At 46.5% G+C, this 16,853-nt stretch overlaps 1 protein-coding gene across 2 annotated transcripts in view; it reads left to right on the top strand.

Moving 5' to 3' along the window:
- Nucleotides 1-16,853, top strand: part of GIGYF2 (GRB10 interacting GYF protein 2) — a 108,513-nt gene that overhangs the window by 77,484 nt on the left and 14,176 nt on the right. For both annotated transcript variants that reach the window (XM_060241949.1, XM_060241950.1), the window contains exons 18-19: nt 502-602; nt 14,981-15,136. In XM_060241949.1, the coding sequence (XP_060097932.1) occupies nt 502-602; nt 14,981-15,136 (257 nt within the window). The remainder of the gene's footprint in view (nt 1-501; nt 603-14,980; nt 15,137-16,853) is intronic.

The following is a 16,853-nucleotide window of genomic DNA, read 5'->3' as shown; positions in this document are numbered from 1 at the left end:
AATAACTTTCTTTTTATATATATATATATATAATACATTAGTTCCAGTGGGTGTTGAAGGAAGTGGGTACATTTTTATCATTGATAATATCACTTTTATCATTGACATTATGAATTGTGCATAAATAAAAGAGGCTTTTTGTATGTACAAGGAAGGATGCTGCAGTGGGCAGGGCATAAGGCTAAATCTGGAAAGTTGGACTCTTCCAGTTTCCCTGGTTTATGGGTTTAGTTTCTACCACAAAGATTAAAATACAGACACCAGTGTTCTGTTAGAAGTTTTACTGTGGCTCAGAGGATGTCATTTGGAGCACATGAGAAGAATTTATTTGAAATATGAGGAAAAGAAGCAGGTTCATTGGAAATTTTAACTTAGATTTGTTTCTGAAATTCATAAACTCACAGTGAAGTTGTACATACAATATACAACTATGCATTTCTGTTCTCCTGATTTAATATTCATTAGATTAGTACACAGCCTGTTTTCCCCTTTCTTTTGCAGTCTGGGAAGGAAGCAGTGTCTGGGATCTCCCAATTGATACTACAGCTCAGGGACCAGCTTTAGAACAATTGCAGCAGCTTGAAAAGGCCAAAGCTGCAAAGGTAAGAAATGGTAGATAATCATAGAGTACGTATCGCTGGCAGTTCCAGTCATAACCTCTTGTTTCCATTTTCAAGATAAGTGACATGGTCTATGTCACAGTTAGAGTACTGCAAGTGATGAAGACATTGTTAATTCTGGAACAGATGTTGCTCATTTGTTTCATCTTAACATATTTATATTCATCATTGATCTTCTGTGCAGTCCCATATGAGGACTGACATATTCAGCTCCACCACCTTTATCTGTATCTCAACGGAACTGATCTTGGTCATGCTGTCCTCAAGCCCATCAAACTTCATTGGAACCTCTAGCAAAACTAAGGGTAAAACAAAAGAGAAAAGTAAATTAGCTCCTCTGGCCAACACCCCCACCTATAAACTGAAACTTTTGCCAGGAGAAACCTAAGAACCCTTCTCTGGGTCATAGATCTCTTCCCCTCTCCATATCTGATGGGGAAGGAGACACTGGATTACCACGAGGCCAGATCCCACTGGAATCCAATCCAGAACAGATGTCCACGATTGCTTGGGCATAACCCTGTCCACCTGTGCAGTGGCAACATCCATATATGATGTCACCAGAATATTTAGAAGAACGGGGTGACATCCAAGAGATGCAAGTGTGTACCATTACACAAAGTGGATTTCATTTTGTCCACCATCAGCGACCATGTTGTATATGCTGCATTCTCCCATTCTGATCAGGGGAGAAGAAACAGTGCTAGAATTGGACATATCGATACAATCAAGTCCAGATGAGAGGGTGGGCAAGCCTTCCCCTGCATCTACTACAAAGGATCTTCGCATGTTTGGGAACAGATGATCTTCTTTGTGGTCTCTGTGCAGTCCCACACATGGGTCTTGCCGCAGGCAACAGATCCGTACCTCGGAGTCTCTAATAGCTCGCCTAGAGCGCTTTTTGGTGCGCTTCTCACTCACTCTGGGAAGCAGGCATCGACTGCGCATGCCTGGAGCGAGGGGGAGGCGCCATTCCCACTCAGTTTCTTCCTTTCTGCCACCCGGACAACACTTACCTTGTTGCGTTCCTCTCTTTGGGTTGTCTCTCCCTCCTGTTGGGATTGTATTTCTTCATCTTTATCTTCTCCTTTGCCTAGTTCCTTTGTCCACATAAAATTTTTTTTTTTAAAAAAGAAGTCCCTATTGTGCGCTTCCCCCCCCTTTCCTTCCCCCCCTTCTCTCCCCCGTCCAGAGCATATGGAAGGGAAAATCACCTTTAAGAAATGTCGGAAGTGTGGATCTAAAATCCCCACTTCAGACGGTCACTCTTACTGCCTGTTCTGCCTGGGCGAATCACATAGGGTAGATACTTGTCCTCACTGCGCCAGCTTTGGAAAACAGGCGCGAAAAAACCGAGCGGCTAGACTTAAAAGTTTTCTGCTAGAAAAGTCTCTTCGGGCTATGCCCACCTCGGATTCACCGCCTCCCCCACAACGAGCGGGAGATTTGGCTGCGTCGGCTGCTCTTCACGTTCTGAAAAAGTATAAGTCCAACAAGAGACCATCAAAGCACTCCGAGGGCCATAAGGCTTCGAAGAAGTCTCATCACTCGGATTCGCCGACCTCGGTTCCGAAGAAGTCCTGCGATCCGACACCATCGACTTTGACCGTGCAATCGACCCCGATGGCTTCGGCTCCGATCATACCACCAGAGCTTTCGGCGCCCTCTAATGTTATTTCTGACATGCTGCAGCTAATTCCACACTCTCCACCTATGGTTGAGGTTATACCAATCGGGTCTCGTTCCCCCTCAATTCATAGCGTCGTGCCATACGACATCCTGGAACCCGACCCTTCCTCGGACCCTACCCGTTCGAGGTTTCAATCCGGATTTTTTCGGGACATTGCAGTCTCTCCACTATATAGAGAGTCACTCAACGGGTCCGGTCCTGCTCTCCAGTTCGACGTCTTCCTCGCTCTGCCTCTCCTTACCAGGACTGCTACCGAGGTCGTCGATATGACTATTCCTCTCTGTCCTGATTGCCATCTCCTCGGGCCCGACAGATTCACCTACCACCTACCTCGAAGCGCCTCAACTCCCTTTACAGGGTGCATGCGCCCGAATCCAAATTTTTAGCCTCCCACCCGGCTCCTAATTCAATAATCATTCATTCAGCAACAAAGGCCAAACCATCGCGACATTCAACTCCACCTGATCGTGAGGGCAGGAAGCTGGACACACTGGTTCGCAAGATCTACAGCCTTGCCTCCACAAACTCCAAACTCAACAATTACCTGGCTTATTTTGCAGCATATACATACAACCTTGCCAACCAAATTGCACTGCATATTCCATCCAAGTCCGAGACCTCCCAGAAAGCTGTTTCTAATCTAGTCTCGGAACTATCACGAGTGTCGAAGCAGCAAATCAACTCCTTAAGACATGCTGTATCCTGCTCATCTAGAGTTTTTGCCTCATCAGTGGCTCTGTATCGTCACGCTTGGCTGAGGTCGACTAACTTACAATTCGACATTAAACAAAAGATTGAGGACTTACCATTTGATGGGCTTGGCCTGTTCCATGCCTCAACAGATGAGGTCCTTACGTCTGTGGATGACGGTCGTAAGAGGGCAAAATGCCTGGGTATTTCCCAGCCAGCCTCTCAACAATTCATTAGACCTAAGCCCTGGAGACCTTCTTTTCAGCATCGTCAACGCTCCCCGAGACAACCCAATTATTGGAAGAAGAAGCCTCCACAGCAAGAACAACCTTTCCAACAAAGGCCCTGTTCTCAACCTGCAAAGAAGTCTGCACAACCACCCAAGCAGTCTCTTTGACTTCCCTCTGTGTCCCATTCCACAAATGAATCCGCTCTGTCACACACGTCTTCTCCCATTTTATTCAACCTGGAGCTCAATCACCACGGGCTCTTGGGTGCTCACCATAATCCGTCTCAGATATGCAATCGAGTTCGTTTCACCAGCTCACCACCACTACTTCACCGTTACTCCACCCTCCCCTCACCTCCAATAAGAGATTCTGGACTTGCTCCAAAAGAATGCCATAGAACCTGTTCCTCTTCAACATCGGGGGACGGGTTTCTACTCAAGATATTTCCTGGTGCCCAAGAGGGATGGGGCCAAGCGACCCATTCTGGATCTCAGGAGGCTAAACAAGCGGATAGCCTACAGGAAATTCAGAATGATCTCCCTCCAATCCATCCTTCCTCTAATTCCGTAGGACTCCTGGATGGCATCCCTGGATCTCTAGGACGCTTATTTCCATGTGACCATCAGGCCTCAGCACCGCAAATATCTTCGCTTCGCCATGGGGCATCATCACTTCCAGGATTGGTCTCTCCTGTTCGGGCTCTCCACCGCACCCAGAGTGTTTACGAAGTGCATGGCAGTAGTCACAGCTGCCCTGCGCCTCCGCAACATTCCAGTGTTCCCGTACATAGACGACTGGTTGCTCATTGCCCCTACAGCGCACCAGCTGGCGAGAAATCTCAAAACAACTCTCTCTCTCCTCGCCTCCCTGGGCCTTTGTGTGAATGTCACCAAATCGCACCTCACCCCAACTCAGGACTTGCAGTTCATAGGTGCTCGTCTCTGCACATCTCCTCATCTTGTCTTCCTTCCAGAGGATCGTGCCCGAACCGTTATGTCCTTGGCCCAGCTGGTCCGACATACCCCAATGCAGCCTGCAATCACCATACAACGTCTCCTGGGCCTCATGGCTGCAACTACATCGGTCCTTTGATTTGCAAGACTGCACATGCGACATCTCCAGCTTTGGTTTGTTCGTGCCTACCATCCACACCTACAACCACAGAATACTGTTCTCACTGTCCCTCAGAATGCTCTGCTTTCCCTCGTTTGGTGGACAGCACCGGACAGTTTGCTTTCTGGGATGCCTTTTGTTCTTCTTCCTCCATCTGTCATCGTAACCACAGACGCCTCCAAGTGGGGATGGGGAGCCCACTTAGAGGACAAAACTGTCAGAGGGCTGTGGACTGTGTCCGAGAGGGCTATGAACATAAACTGCCTAGAACTCATTGCCGTGCACAGGGCCCTTCAATCGTTCCTTCCGTCTGTAATGATTCGACACGTCCAAATCACAACAGACAATATGGCCACAGTGTTCTATGTGAACAAACAAGGCAGTACCAGATCTCTTCGGCTGTGCCGCATAGCCATACTGCTCTGGGAATGGTGTATCAAAAACAAAATCTACCTGACTGCCATTCACCTTCCAAAGATAGAGAACGTCCTGGCCGACTCTCTCAGCAGGATTCGTATAGACCACCACGGATGGTCCCTCAATCCATTCTACCTGCATCGCATTTTTGTTTGTTTCGAAACTCCCAAAATAGATGTCTTTGCTTCGAAGGACAATTCAAAATGCCCTCTCTTATATATCAGGAGAGGCAAGGATGCTTTCCTTCACAACTGGAGGGGTCCTCTGCATTATCTCTTTCCACCAACCCCTCTAATTACCCGATCACTACACAAGATTGCTCGGGACGGCACAGACTGCATACTGATAGCACCATGGTGGCCATGGCAACCGTGGTTCACAAGGCTTCTTCAGATGTCCTGCCACATTTACCGCCGCCTCCCCCTGGCAGGCGATCTCCTCACCCAAGCTCACGGCCAGGTGCTGCACCACAACCCTCAAATTCTGGCCCTTACAGCTTGGCGAATTCGACCACATCCTTATCTTCAAGAGTAGCTGAAGTTATACTGAATGCTAGAAAACCTTCCACCAGGCGCTCTTACCAGTGCAAGTGGAAGCGCTTCTGTTCCTTTGCATCATCCCAACATCTCCACCCAGAATCTGTACCCCTGCCTTTGATCCTGGAATACCTGCTGTCCTTGCAAGTGTCAGGTCTCAGCTACTTCTCTCTAAAGGTTCAGCTTTCAGCCATTTCTGCTTTCTACGAATTTATTGATGGCCAGACTGTCTTTTCTCATAGACTGTCCAAATCATTCCTAAGGGGCATGTTGCACCTTCACCCTCCTATCAAACTGTTTGTACCAGTTTGGAGTTTGTCGTTAGTGCTTTCACATCTTATGAAACCCCCGTTTGAACCCTTGGCCACCGTGGACCTTAATCTTCTGTCTTGGAAGACTGCCTTGTTGGTTGCTCTTACTTCCAGCAAGCGGGCCAGTGACTTGTGTGCCTTCCGCTCTGACCCTCCTTATACAATCTTTCATAAGAACAAGGTGGTCTAAAGACCACCAGTCATGCACTCACCAGTCACTTCAATGGAAGATGGACCTGAGGACCGCTTGACTGAAGGAGGCATCTCGTCTGGCACCTTCCTTCTTACCCAAGGTTGTGTCACAATTTCATCTGTCAACCTCCACTTTGTTGCCCACGTTTTTTCCTGATCCTAAGGACCCTGGGCAAAGAGCTCTACACGCCCTCGATGTCAGAAGAGCTTTGTCCTTTTACCTCTCTCGTACACAACTGTTCCGTAAGGACCCTAACTTGTTTGTGGCCTACGACAATCCTCACAGAGGACACAAAATTTCTACCCAAAGACTCTCTAAGTGGGTATCCAGTGCAATTCGATTGTGTTACAAAGTTGCTAAGCAACCCTTACCTGAAGGCCTTAAGGCTCACTCAACTAGAGCGGTCTCGACGTCTTCGGCCTTCTTGCAGGGCGTCTCCGTGGAGGACATCTGTGCTGCGGCATCATGGTCCTCACCGTCCACGTTCGTCTCGCACTATGCCTTGGACGTTTGTGCCGGACGAGATGCCTCCTTCGGTCAAGCGGTCCTCAGGTCCATCTTTCATTGAAGTGACTGGTGAGTGCATTCGCTTCTTTCTGACTTTTAGATGTTGTGACTAATAATCATTTTTTTCTTGCCAGCACCCACCTCCGTGACCTTTAGCTGGCTAGTCACCCATGTGTGGGACTGCACAGAGACCACGAAGAAGATAAACAGGTTGCTTACCTGTAACTGATGATCTTCGAGTGGTCATCTGTGCAGTCACACACGTCCACCCAGCCTTCCTCGCTGCTGGCTTTCTCTGCCTTGATTTTTACCTCTGTAGAGTGTCAGTGGCGGCTGGAAGAAACTGAGTGGGAATGGCGCCTCCCCCTTGCTCCAGGCATGCGCAGTCGATGCCTGCTCCCCAAAGTGAGTGGGAAGCGCGCCAAAAAGCGCTCTAGGCGAGCTATTAGAGACTCCAAGGTACGGATCCGTTGCCTGCAGCAAGACCCATGTGTGTGACTGCACAGATGACCACTCAAAGATCATCAGTTACAGGTAAGCAACCTGTTTAGCCACATGGCCCAATCCCTCAAGATTGAGGTTATTACCTTGGAGTATAAACCCAAAGACAAAATTTTTAGCTGTCGGAGTCCTCAGGAGTGGTTGCTTTTCCTGTTTTTGAAGGCCTTAAAGACATTACACAGGAACTTTGGCAGAAGCCAGCTTCTCTTCAGCCTACTTCCAGAAGGGTAGAGCGCTTCTATAAGATAAACAAGGAGCTGTTTACTACTTGATGAAGCATCCTCTCCCATCATCGTTGGTCACAGAGGAAATGCAGCCGAAGGGTTGCAAGACCCATCACTGTGCTCCCACAGATAGAGAAGGAAGAAACTTATATGTTCTGGGCAGAAAGTTAGAATTTTAAAATTGCCAGGTATGAAACCATTGCATCATGCTACCAGTTGTGTCTGTGGGAGAGGATCCTTCCCATCCTAGAGTTACTTCGTGAAGAAAAGTGTCCTCTTGCCAAAGTGCTTCATGCAGAAGCTATCAAGCTTTCGTATAAACAAATTTATTAGTAACATATGGTAGCAGAATTATATCTACAACTTATAAAGAGCTTAAAATAAAAAAAAAATCGTTCTACCCCATATCTTACTTTCCTCCCACCCCTCCCTCCGTTACTTGACCCCCGCCAGTGTTATTTTTTTAAAAAAAAACAAATATTAAAGGTACCTTTAAACTATAAAAATCTTAATCATCAAAAATTGTCCAATGTCCTTTTATTTTCCAATCTTTCTCTACGTATCTTCTGAATTTCTTCCACTCCACATTAAAAAGTTCTAAATCATAGTCTCTTAGTTTTCTTGTTAATTTGTCCATTTCACTCCATGACATAACTTTTGTAATCCAGTCCCATTTTTCTGGTATTTTTTCTTGCTTCCATAACTGCGCATACAATGTCCTAGCAGCTGAGAGCAAATACCATATTAAAGTTCTATCTTCTTTTGGAAATTTTTCCATTTGTAATCCCAGCAGAAAAGTCTCTGCCTCTTTGTTGAATTCATATCCCAGAATCTTAGAGATCTCTTGCTGAATCATCTGCCAAAACATTTTAGCCCTTTCACAAGTCCACCACATATGGTAGAAAGAACCTTCATGCAGAAGCTATCAAGCTTTCAAAACACCAAATCAATGCTTGTTGACACTCAGCAGACTCAGCAGCAAGGGGAACGGAGAGTTCCATCATTCAATGGAGACACACCTGGCTGAGATCTACAAGCTTTGCCTATGAGACTAAAAGTAGGGATGTGCAAAAAAAAAAATTCGGCATTACACGGATTCGGAAGTATACGGGGGGAAAAATTCGGAATCCCCGTATACTGCTGAATACCGCATTCGGAATAGCCGCATATACAGTAGATGCGCGGCTATTTCCGAATATACGGCCCTATTATACCCTATGGGCCATTGAAATCAATGGCAAATAGGGTATATTTGAAGCTGCCTGGAGGGGAGGGGGTTTGAGGGAGAGCCCCCAAATTTGCAGGGGACCTGTAGGGGACTCTCCCCTCCAACCCCCCCAAGTCCCAAAAAGATTGGGCCAGGGGATCCCATTCCAGGGGCACCCAAAGAGGGTGCCCCTATTCCATCATTATACCCTATGGGCCATTGACATCAATGGCAACATAGGGCATAATTAGAGGCTACTGGGGGGGGCAGGGGGTTTGGCTGCAGCAAACCCAGATGCCAGCTCTCCAGCCCTGCCCCAAACAACACGGGGAGAGCTGGCCAACCACAACAAGCCTGCTGGTTCTGGGTCTCTCACCCAGGTGCCAGCTTCCCTGCCACAGAACACACAATCTACAGATGCCAGCTCTCCAGCCCAACAACACGGGGAGAGCTGGCCAACCACAACAAGCCTGCTGGTTCTGGGTCTCTCACCCAGGTGCCAGCTTCCCTGCCACAGGACACACAATCTACTCTATAAAAACAAGAAAGTGACCCAGCCCACACAGCCCACACACACCCTCGCCAACCCCCACACCAACCAGAGGTAATTTAAAAAAACCAAAACAAAACCAGCAGAATCATAAAAGGCCAACTGTTAAAAAAAGTGGCCTTTTCACCAACAAGAAAGCTCAGGCCAAATAAGTCAACAACACCCCCACCCCCAGTCCCCCACCCCCAAACCAGGAAAAGGGACAACAGGAAAAAAGGCCAAGCAACTCAAGTGTTTAAAAAGTGGCTTTTCACCAATAAGAAAACTCAGGCCAAATCAGTCAACAACAACACCCCCACCCCTAGAACCAGAACCAGGAAAAGGGGGACAAGTAAAGGGACTCTAGTCATTTTACCAACAAAAACTAAAACAAGAACCCCAAGGGCCAGCCAGCAGCAGCACAATCTCTTTCACACCACCAACCCACATACACCAACACAGCAATGGAGGAGTCCAGCCAGGAAGACTCCTTAGAAAGGTTCTCTAGCCCTACAGAGAGCAATTTCAAAAAATAGCACTGCTCTCTGATTGTCCAGACAACAGTGCTTACTTGGATACCCACCAAGTAAGCAAAAGATCAAAATAACAACAATGTAGCTGATGGCTGGGCCATCAGCTACACAACAGCCCTGCAAAGCATGCATTTGCAATGCATTTTGCAAATGCATGCTTTGAAGAAGAAGAAGAAGAAGAAGATGATATTGGATTTATATCCCGCCCTCCACTCCGAAGAGTCTCAGAGCGGCTCACAATCTCCTTTATCTTCCTCCCCCACAACAGACACCCTGTGAGGTGGGTGGGGCTGGAGAGGGCTCTCACAGCAGCTGCCCTTTCAAGGACAACCTCTGCCAGAGCTATGGCTGACCCAAGGCCATGCCAGCAGGTGCAAGTGGAGGAGTGGGGAATCAAACCCGGTTCTCCCAGTCCGCACACTTAACCACTACACCAAACTGGCTCTCCTTTGGATTGGCTGCTGGGGCTCCTCCTCCCCCTCCCCCCCTCCCTGATCCCAGGGAGGCTATGGGAGAGGTGGGAAGAGGCCACTAAAGGCAGGAAAGTAGGCAAGCAGCTCCACTGAGGCTGCAAAAGCTACTTTCCCACCTTTTCCATTGACAGCCGTATACTTCCGAATAGCTATTGGGCAGTATACGGCGAGCCGTATTCGGCTGCCGCATAATAGGCGGCAGTGGGAATCGGCTACGGCCAATTCCGTATACAGCCGAATCAGTGTTGATTTGGCTGTATATACGGTTCGGCCGAACCGAATGCACACCCCTAACTAAAAGTCAAGGACTTACCATTCAAGGGGTTCATGTTTTGTTCCAAGATAGACAAGGCGCTGTCCGTAATAAAGAAGAAAAAGCTGATGGTGTAATCACTAGGCGTTTCCCACCCATCTGTACCCCAGTTTAAGCAAAGGTACTTTGAGAGGCAGCCCTGGCAGCCTTACCCAAGGGATTATTGTTTTTCAGGCCTCTTAGGCTCTCAGTATCCTAACCTTAAGCCATTTAATTTGCAAGAGGGTTGTCATAGATGCAAGGGCTCAACCTAGGTCAAATCAACAACCGCCTCCTTCCAGGAAAACTTTCACTGCAACATCAGCATTCTGACTAGGGTCATTATCAGTCCTGATTAAATTTGGGGACAAACTGGCCCAATTTCCATCATGCTGGGAGGAGATTAACTAGGAACAATGGGCCTTGTCTGCAGTTAAATTTGGTTACAAATTACAACTTAAGTTTACTCCCTCTTCTGTGTTACCTCAAGGAAGATCAAGCCATGTAACTTCTAGTCTAGTCCAGGTGTTTGCTTCTTTAATAGAGAAGGGCACTACTATAGATGTTACAGAGTCCCAGACCTCTGAGGGATTTCCTCCCCCCATATTTCCCAGTAGATAAAAGGGGGGGGGGAGTAAGACCCATTTTAGATCTCAGAAAGTTAAAATTTTTCTGAATGTTTCAAAATTTTGTGTGGTTTTCATCCCTCTGATTTTGCAATTATTAAAAGTTGACTGCTGGCTCATAGTAATGTATTTAAAGGATGCTTATTTCCACATTTTGATTCATCCTCACTACTGCAAGTTTTTACATTTTACTTGCAGGGAAGAATTTTTCAGTACACTGTTCTATCCTTTGGGCTATCTACAGGTCCCAGGGTGTTTTCCAAGTGTGTAGCTCCTGTCGTAGCCTACCTCCATCATAGGAGTTGCTATATATTTCCTTACTTAGGTGATTGGTTATTGGTGGCAAGTTCCAGGGAGGAGTTAGTGGGTCAGTGCACCCTTGTGTTAGAAACCTTTAAATTGGGGGAAATTATGGTTTGATTCCTTTTCAGAGGGTACAGTTTATGGAAGCGGTTAGATTTTCAGGAGGGAAAGGGTTTTCTACCTCCCAAAAGGTTAGGCTATCATGGGTTTGACAAGGCAGTTTAGACTATGTTGCTTCCAACTGGTTTGGATAATTTTGTGCTTATTGGGATTCACACTATCCACTATTGCTGTTTTGCCAAAGGCTAGGTTGCATATGTGGCCTCTACATCTTGGTTCTTGTCCTGTTTCAGAGCTGGGGTTCATACCTTATGGCACAGATTCTCTATCCCCAGACCTATCCTGTGCTCTTTAGCATGGTCGTCTTTGACAGTCAATTTATCCAAAAAAATCTCTTTTGGAATTTCTCCACCACCTCACCACGGATGCTTCACAAGTAGGGTGGGGTGTCCATTGTGAGGGATTGTCTACTAGGGCCACCTGGTCATTAGAAGAGAAGGTCAGAAGAAGAGAAATGGCTGCACATTAATATTTTAGAGCTGCAAGCAGTCCATTATGCCCTTAGTAGTTCCTCAGATATTCTTTGGAACTGTTCTATCCTTATCAACATGGACAATACAGTCACAATGTTTTATCTAAACAAGCAGGGAGGCATAGGTTCCAGAGACCTATGTCAGGAAGCTGCTCTGTTGTGGAATGCAGCAATAGAATTAAATGCTGCCATTCAAGCAACCCATATTCTGAGCAAGTTGAATATGGAAGTGGACAAGTTGAGCAGGGCTGGAACACTTTCCTATGAATGGTCTATAAAGTCCACATACCTAGAACCACTTTTTGCTCTCCGGAAATATCCAGAGGTCAATCTTTTTGCTATGAGGGAAAATAGAAAGCAGAGCTGTTTTGCTCTTGTGCAGGGCTAGGCAAGGGCTCCCCAGGAGATGCATTTCAGCTGAATTGGCAGCAAGCCCTGTTTTATGCATTCCCACCATTTCCTTTTTTAATCAGAGTAATAGAGAAAGCCAGAAGGGAAAAATCAGACATGATCCTTATAGCATCTTTCTGTCCCATCAAATATGATTCCATGCTCTTACAGAGGTTTGCCAGAGTCAGTTCCTCTCCTTTCTGAAGAGCCCAGAGCTGATCAGCATCAATCAGGTGCATCACCATGACTTGAACCACCTTAATCTGACATCTTGGAAGCTGGGGACAAAGATTTGAGATTTTCTAAAGTCATTAACGTGCTTTTACAGTCACGTAACCTAGCTCTAGGAGGCCTTCTATGTATAAGTGGGAAAGAATTACCAGTTGGTGTTAGAAGGGAATACTCCTGGTGTGACTCCCTTACAGGTTATATTTTATGATTTCTTACACCTGAAAGCTGAAGGCTGGCATTTTCTTCATTAAAGGTTCAGCTGGTTGCTCTTTCCCGCTCTCACAGGTAATTTGAATTGCTAGACATCTGTAGGTTATTGGTTGCTCAACATTTATGTGATCACTCTTTGTGTATTCTGCTCTTTGTGTATTCCACTATCTTAAAAGGAGCCTGGAGTTTTGCAGGGATAAAACTTTGTTTCAGAGGTCCGGAAAAGGATAGGAAAGCATAATTTCCGACCTTATCCTTATCCTGATGGATTGTTAGGACCATTAGGGAGTGTTATGATAGGCATGGGTTACCGTGTCCTTTAGGCATTCATGCCAATTCCACTAGGGCAATGGCTTCTTCTTCAGCGTTCCTGGACAGAGTGCCTTTGACAGAGATACGAGAGCTGTGTCATTGGCAGACACCTTTGTATGTCACTACATGTTGGATCTGCAGGTGAGATGTGAGGCTCAAGTGGGCAAGGCAGTTCTTCAGTCTGTTCAAATAGGTGAGCATTCCCCTCCATCTGTTGAATAGCTTGCTTAAAATTCTCATGTGAAACTGCACAGATCGATGATGAAAACAGGATTGCACTCACCTGTAACAGTTGTTCATCGAGTATCTTCTATGCAGGCACACATACCCTCTCTCTTGCCCTGCTGCATGCTCCAGCTTTGGCAGCACCAGAGGTCCTGAGGGTAGTGAGAGTGCTGCCCCACAAAAACATGTATCTCTGAGTGGAAACAATCTTGACTTCAGCGCGCAGTGCCTGCTGGAGGCTCTTAGCTGTAAAGACTTATCCAAAGGCAGACTACACATGCGCAGTCCCCATGTGTGTCTGCACAGAAACTACTAGAAGAACAACAGCTACAGATAAGTGCAACTTTATTTTCCATTCCCCAAGCTAGTATTCCATGAAGGTTTACAATAAAAATGATAAAATAAAAAATCATAAAATACAAACAATTATCAGCACATAATATACAACAGCAGCACATATATCAACACAGCAGCAGAGTAATACGAAGAGAATCTGAAAACAATACAAAGCAGCTAGATTAAAACAGCATTCAGGTAAAATACACGGTGCTCAGTACTGGGTCCTCTGCTTTTTAACTTGTTCATTAATTATTTAGAGTTGGGAGTAAGCAGTGAAGTGGCTAAGTTTGCAGATGATGCTAAATTGTTCAGGGTGGTGAGAACCTGTCGAGGATAGGCGAGTGGGTGTCAGCATGGCAAATGGGGTTCAGCGTGACCAAGTGCAAAGTAATGCACATTGGGGCAAAAAATCTTAACTATAAATACAAGTTAATGGGGGCCGAACTGGTGGAGACTGACTGAGAGAGATCTTAGGGTCATGGTAGGTAACTCACTGAAAATGTTGAACAGTATGTGACTGCAGTAAAAAAGTCCAACACTGTGCTGGAGATTATTAGGAAGGGAATTGAAAGCAACTCTGCTTGCATCATAATGACCCTGTATAAATTGATAGTGCTGCCTAATTTGAAGTACTGTGTACAGTTCTGGTCACCACACCTCAAAAAAGATATAGCATTGGAAAAAGTCCAGAAAATGGCAACTGGAATGATTAAAGGGTTAGAACACTTTCCCTATGAAGAAAGGATAAAGCACTTGGGGCTCTTTAGCTTGGAGAAACGACGACTGAGGGGTGACATGATAGAGGTTTATAAGATTATACATGAGATAGAGAAGGCAGAGAAAGAAGTACTTGTCTCCCTTTCTCACAATACAAGAACTCATGGATACTCAAAATTGCTGAGCAATTGGGTTAGAACGAATAAAAGAAAGTACTTCTTCACCCAAAGTGTGATTAACACATGGAATTCACTGTCACAGGAGGTGGTGGTTGCTACAAGCATAGACGGCTTCAAGAGAGGATTGGATAAACATATGGAGCAGAGATCCATCAGTGGCTATTAGCCGCAAGGTATAGATGGAACTCTGTATCTGGGGCAGGTGATGCTCTATATTCTTGGTGCTTGAGGGGGTGGCAACCCTGGAAGGACTTCTAGTGTCCTGGCCCCACTGGTGGATCTCTTGATGGCACCTGGTTTTTTGACCACTGTGTGAGAGAGTATTGGAATGAATGGGCCATTGGCCTGATCCAACATGACTTCTCTTATGTTCACATATTAAAAGATATCATAAAAATAATTACTGAGGCAGAAGAAAAAATGGGGACAAAAGTCAATCATAAAAAAGTATGAGAGTGGAATGTCTTTGCCTGGTGCCTAAAAGCCTTTAGAGCTGACACCAGTCAAGTCTATTGGAGCAGGGAGTTCCACAGCATTGGTGCCCCAGCCTGCGCCTAGTCTCATTTCCATAGTTTCTGAGCTCTGTGGTGTCTGAAGATTAACTTTTTAAAGAAGAGATCATGTAGACATGATTTTAAGAAGACATTTACCTATCAAATCAAACCAGTAACTAAAATAGATGGCAATGTGAAACCAGTTTGTACTTATAAGAGCAAGAATCTCTGTATATGCTATAGAGATATTTCACTTACTGTGGACTTCACTTCCAACACCAGTTCTGTACTTTCAGCTAGAGCAGGAGCGAAGAGAAGCAGAACTAAGGGCCAAACGAGAAGAAGAGGAGCGAAAGAGGCAGGAGGAGCTTCGGAGGCAACAGGAAGAACTTCTTAGGAGACAAGAAGAAGAAAGAAAAAGACAAGAGGAGGAGCTAGCTCGCAGGAAGCAGGTGATTTCTCAAAAATGTGCTATAAATGTTGCAGCAATATCATAAAGAGAACCCATTTTCATGACTCAGGGTGTGTGTGTGTATAGGAAGTTAATTTTGCCTGTTCTGTCTCCTATGTAAAATTCATGATACATTTTCCAAAAACAACTAATTGTGTTTTTCTTACATTAAATGGATATTTCCTATAGGTTGCATAAAACCAGTTCATCTGATACACGCCAGGGTGCTCTTTGTGTTAGGAAACTAGATCTTCTTCGTGGTCTCTGTGCTTCACACTCATGGGATGAAGTGCCAGCACCGATCTCTGATCGGTAACTCCAAAGTCTGGGATTTTTTGCTGCCCGACCCCGGTAGGCATGCGCGACAGCCCCAGTGCGCATGCCCACCCGGTGGGCGTGAATATCCCGCCAGTTCCTTCTTTACCGCAGCATCAGATAGACTTGTTTTTCGTCACTCCGGTCAGTAGTTATTTACCTTTTCCTTCTCCGGGTTTCTCTTCGTTTTTTCTTTGTTTTCTTTGTTTCCTTTTATATGAAGGGGGGGGGGAATTAGGGACTATTAGTTAGTTGTTTCAACCCTTCGAGGTTTTTTCCCCCGCCCTTCTCTCGCCATCACTGTCTATGGAAAAGCGTTGGGGGTTTTTCAAGCAGTGCCTTAAGTGTGGGAGCAAGATCCCTCCTCCGGACGGACATTCTCTTTGTCTGCGGTGCCTTGGGGAAGGTCATCGGGTGGAATCCTGTCATCACTGCTTGAAATTTTCCAAGCAGACGAAAAACCGAGTGGCAAGACTTTTGGCGGTGCTAGTAAAATCGGCTCTCGCACTGCAGATGTCGACATCGGCGCCGAACAGCACTTCGATGGCCACCCCGGCATCGATATCGGTTCCAGTCTCATTGTCGAGCCAACCAACCCAACCATTCCAAGGAGCTGACCGCCCCCACAAGCATGCGGGCTTGGCATCCCAGTCGGAACCATCGACCCCGGCCAAGAAGGCCAAAGGGGCCCAGGACTCTTGCTCTGCTGAGCCCAGGAAACATAAGGAGAAAAAGAGGCGCCAAGACAGGCAGACCCCTTCTTCACCACCGAAAGACCCGACAATCGTTTGGGGAGAGCCTCCAGAGAAAATCCTCGCTTCACCGATTTGACTGAAGAGCCCCTTGGGTCCAACGGATGTTCCATAGACTTCCCTTTCTGGCTCCGACCAGGAGGGGTCGACCCTATAGAATGGTCGGCAGACTCAAAGGAGGGCGGCGATCCTAGCTCAGCATCGGACTTAGAAGTTTTACAACCGAGGGATCACTTGACACCGATGATGCCCTTGATCCAGCCTGAGAGATTTGGGGAGCCTTCGGACCCTTTTAGACCTCCTCATCCTCTGCCTAACTGGGACCCGCGACTGCGGGCTTATTCGTTTTGGGGCTATCCATATCATTCGCTATACCCTTGGTACCCTCCTCAGAACCCAGACTGGGATCAGCACTCGGAGGCCTTGCACCATTCTAGAGTCTCGGCACACTTTGCACCAGATTGCCAAGGTTCATCGATGCCGACGTTGACCTCGAAGTTGGTCAGGAAGCCGGCACGGTCCAGTGGTCCTGATGTCGAGAAAACCTCCTCGGCTTGGATTGCCATTGACGCTCCAGGTTTACCATCGGCTGAGAGCATATCTTCATCGCCATCGATCTCAGATGACGATGGGGAAGAGCAGTCGGCCCAT

Source organism: Heteronotia binoei, chromosome 6, assembly GCF_032191835.1.
Source record: "Heteronotia binoei isolate CCM8104 ecotype False Entrance Well chromosome 6, APGP_CSIRO_Hbin_v1, whole genome shotgun sequence".
Classification (NCBI taxonomy): Eukaryota; Metazoa; Chordata; class Lepidosauria; order Squamata; family Gekkonidae; genus Heteronotia; species Heteronotia binoei.
Note: the sequence above shows the minus strand (reverse complement) of the source record. Positions and strands in the feature narration are given on the sequence as shown.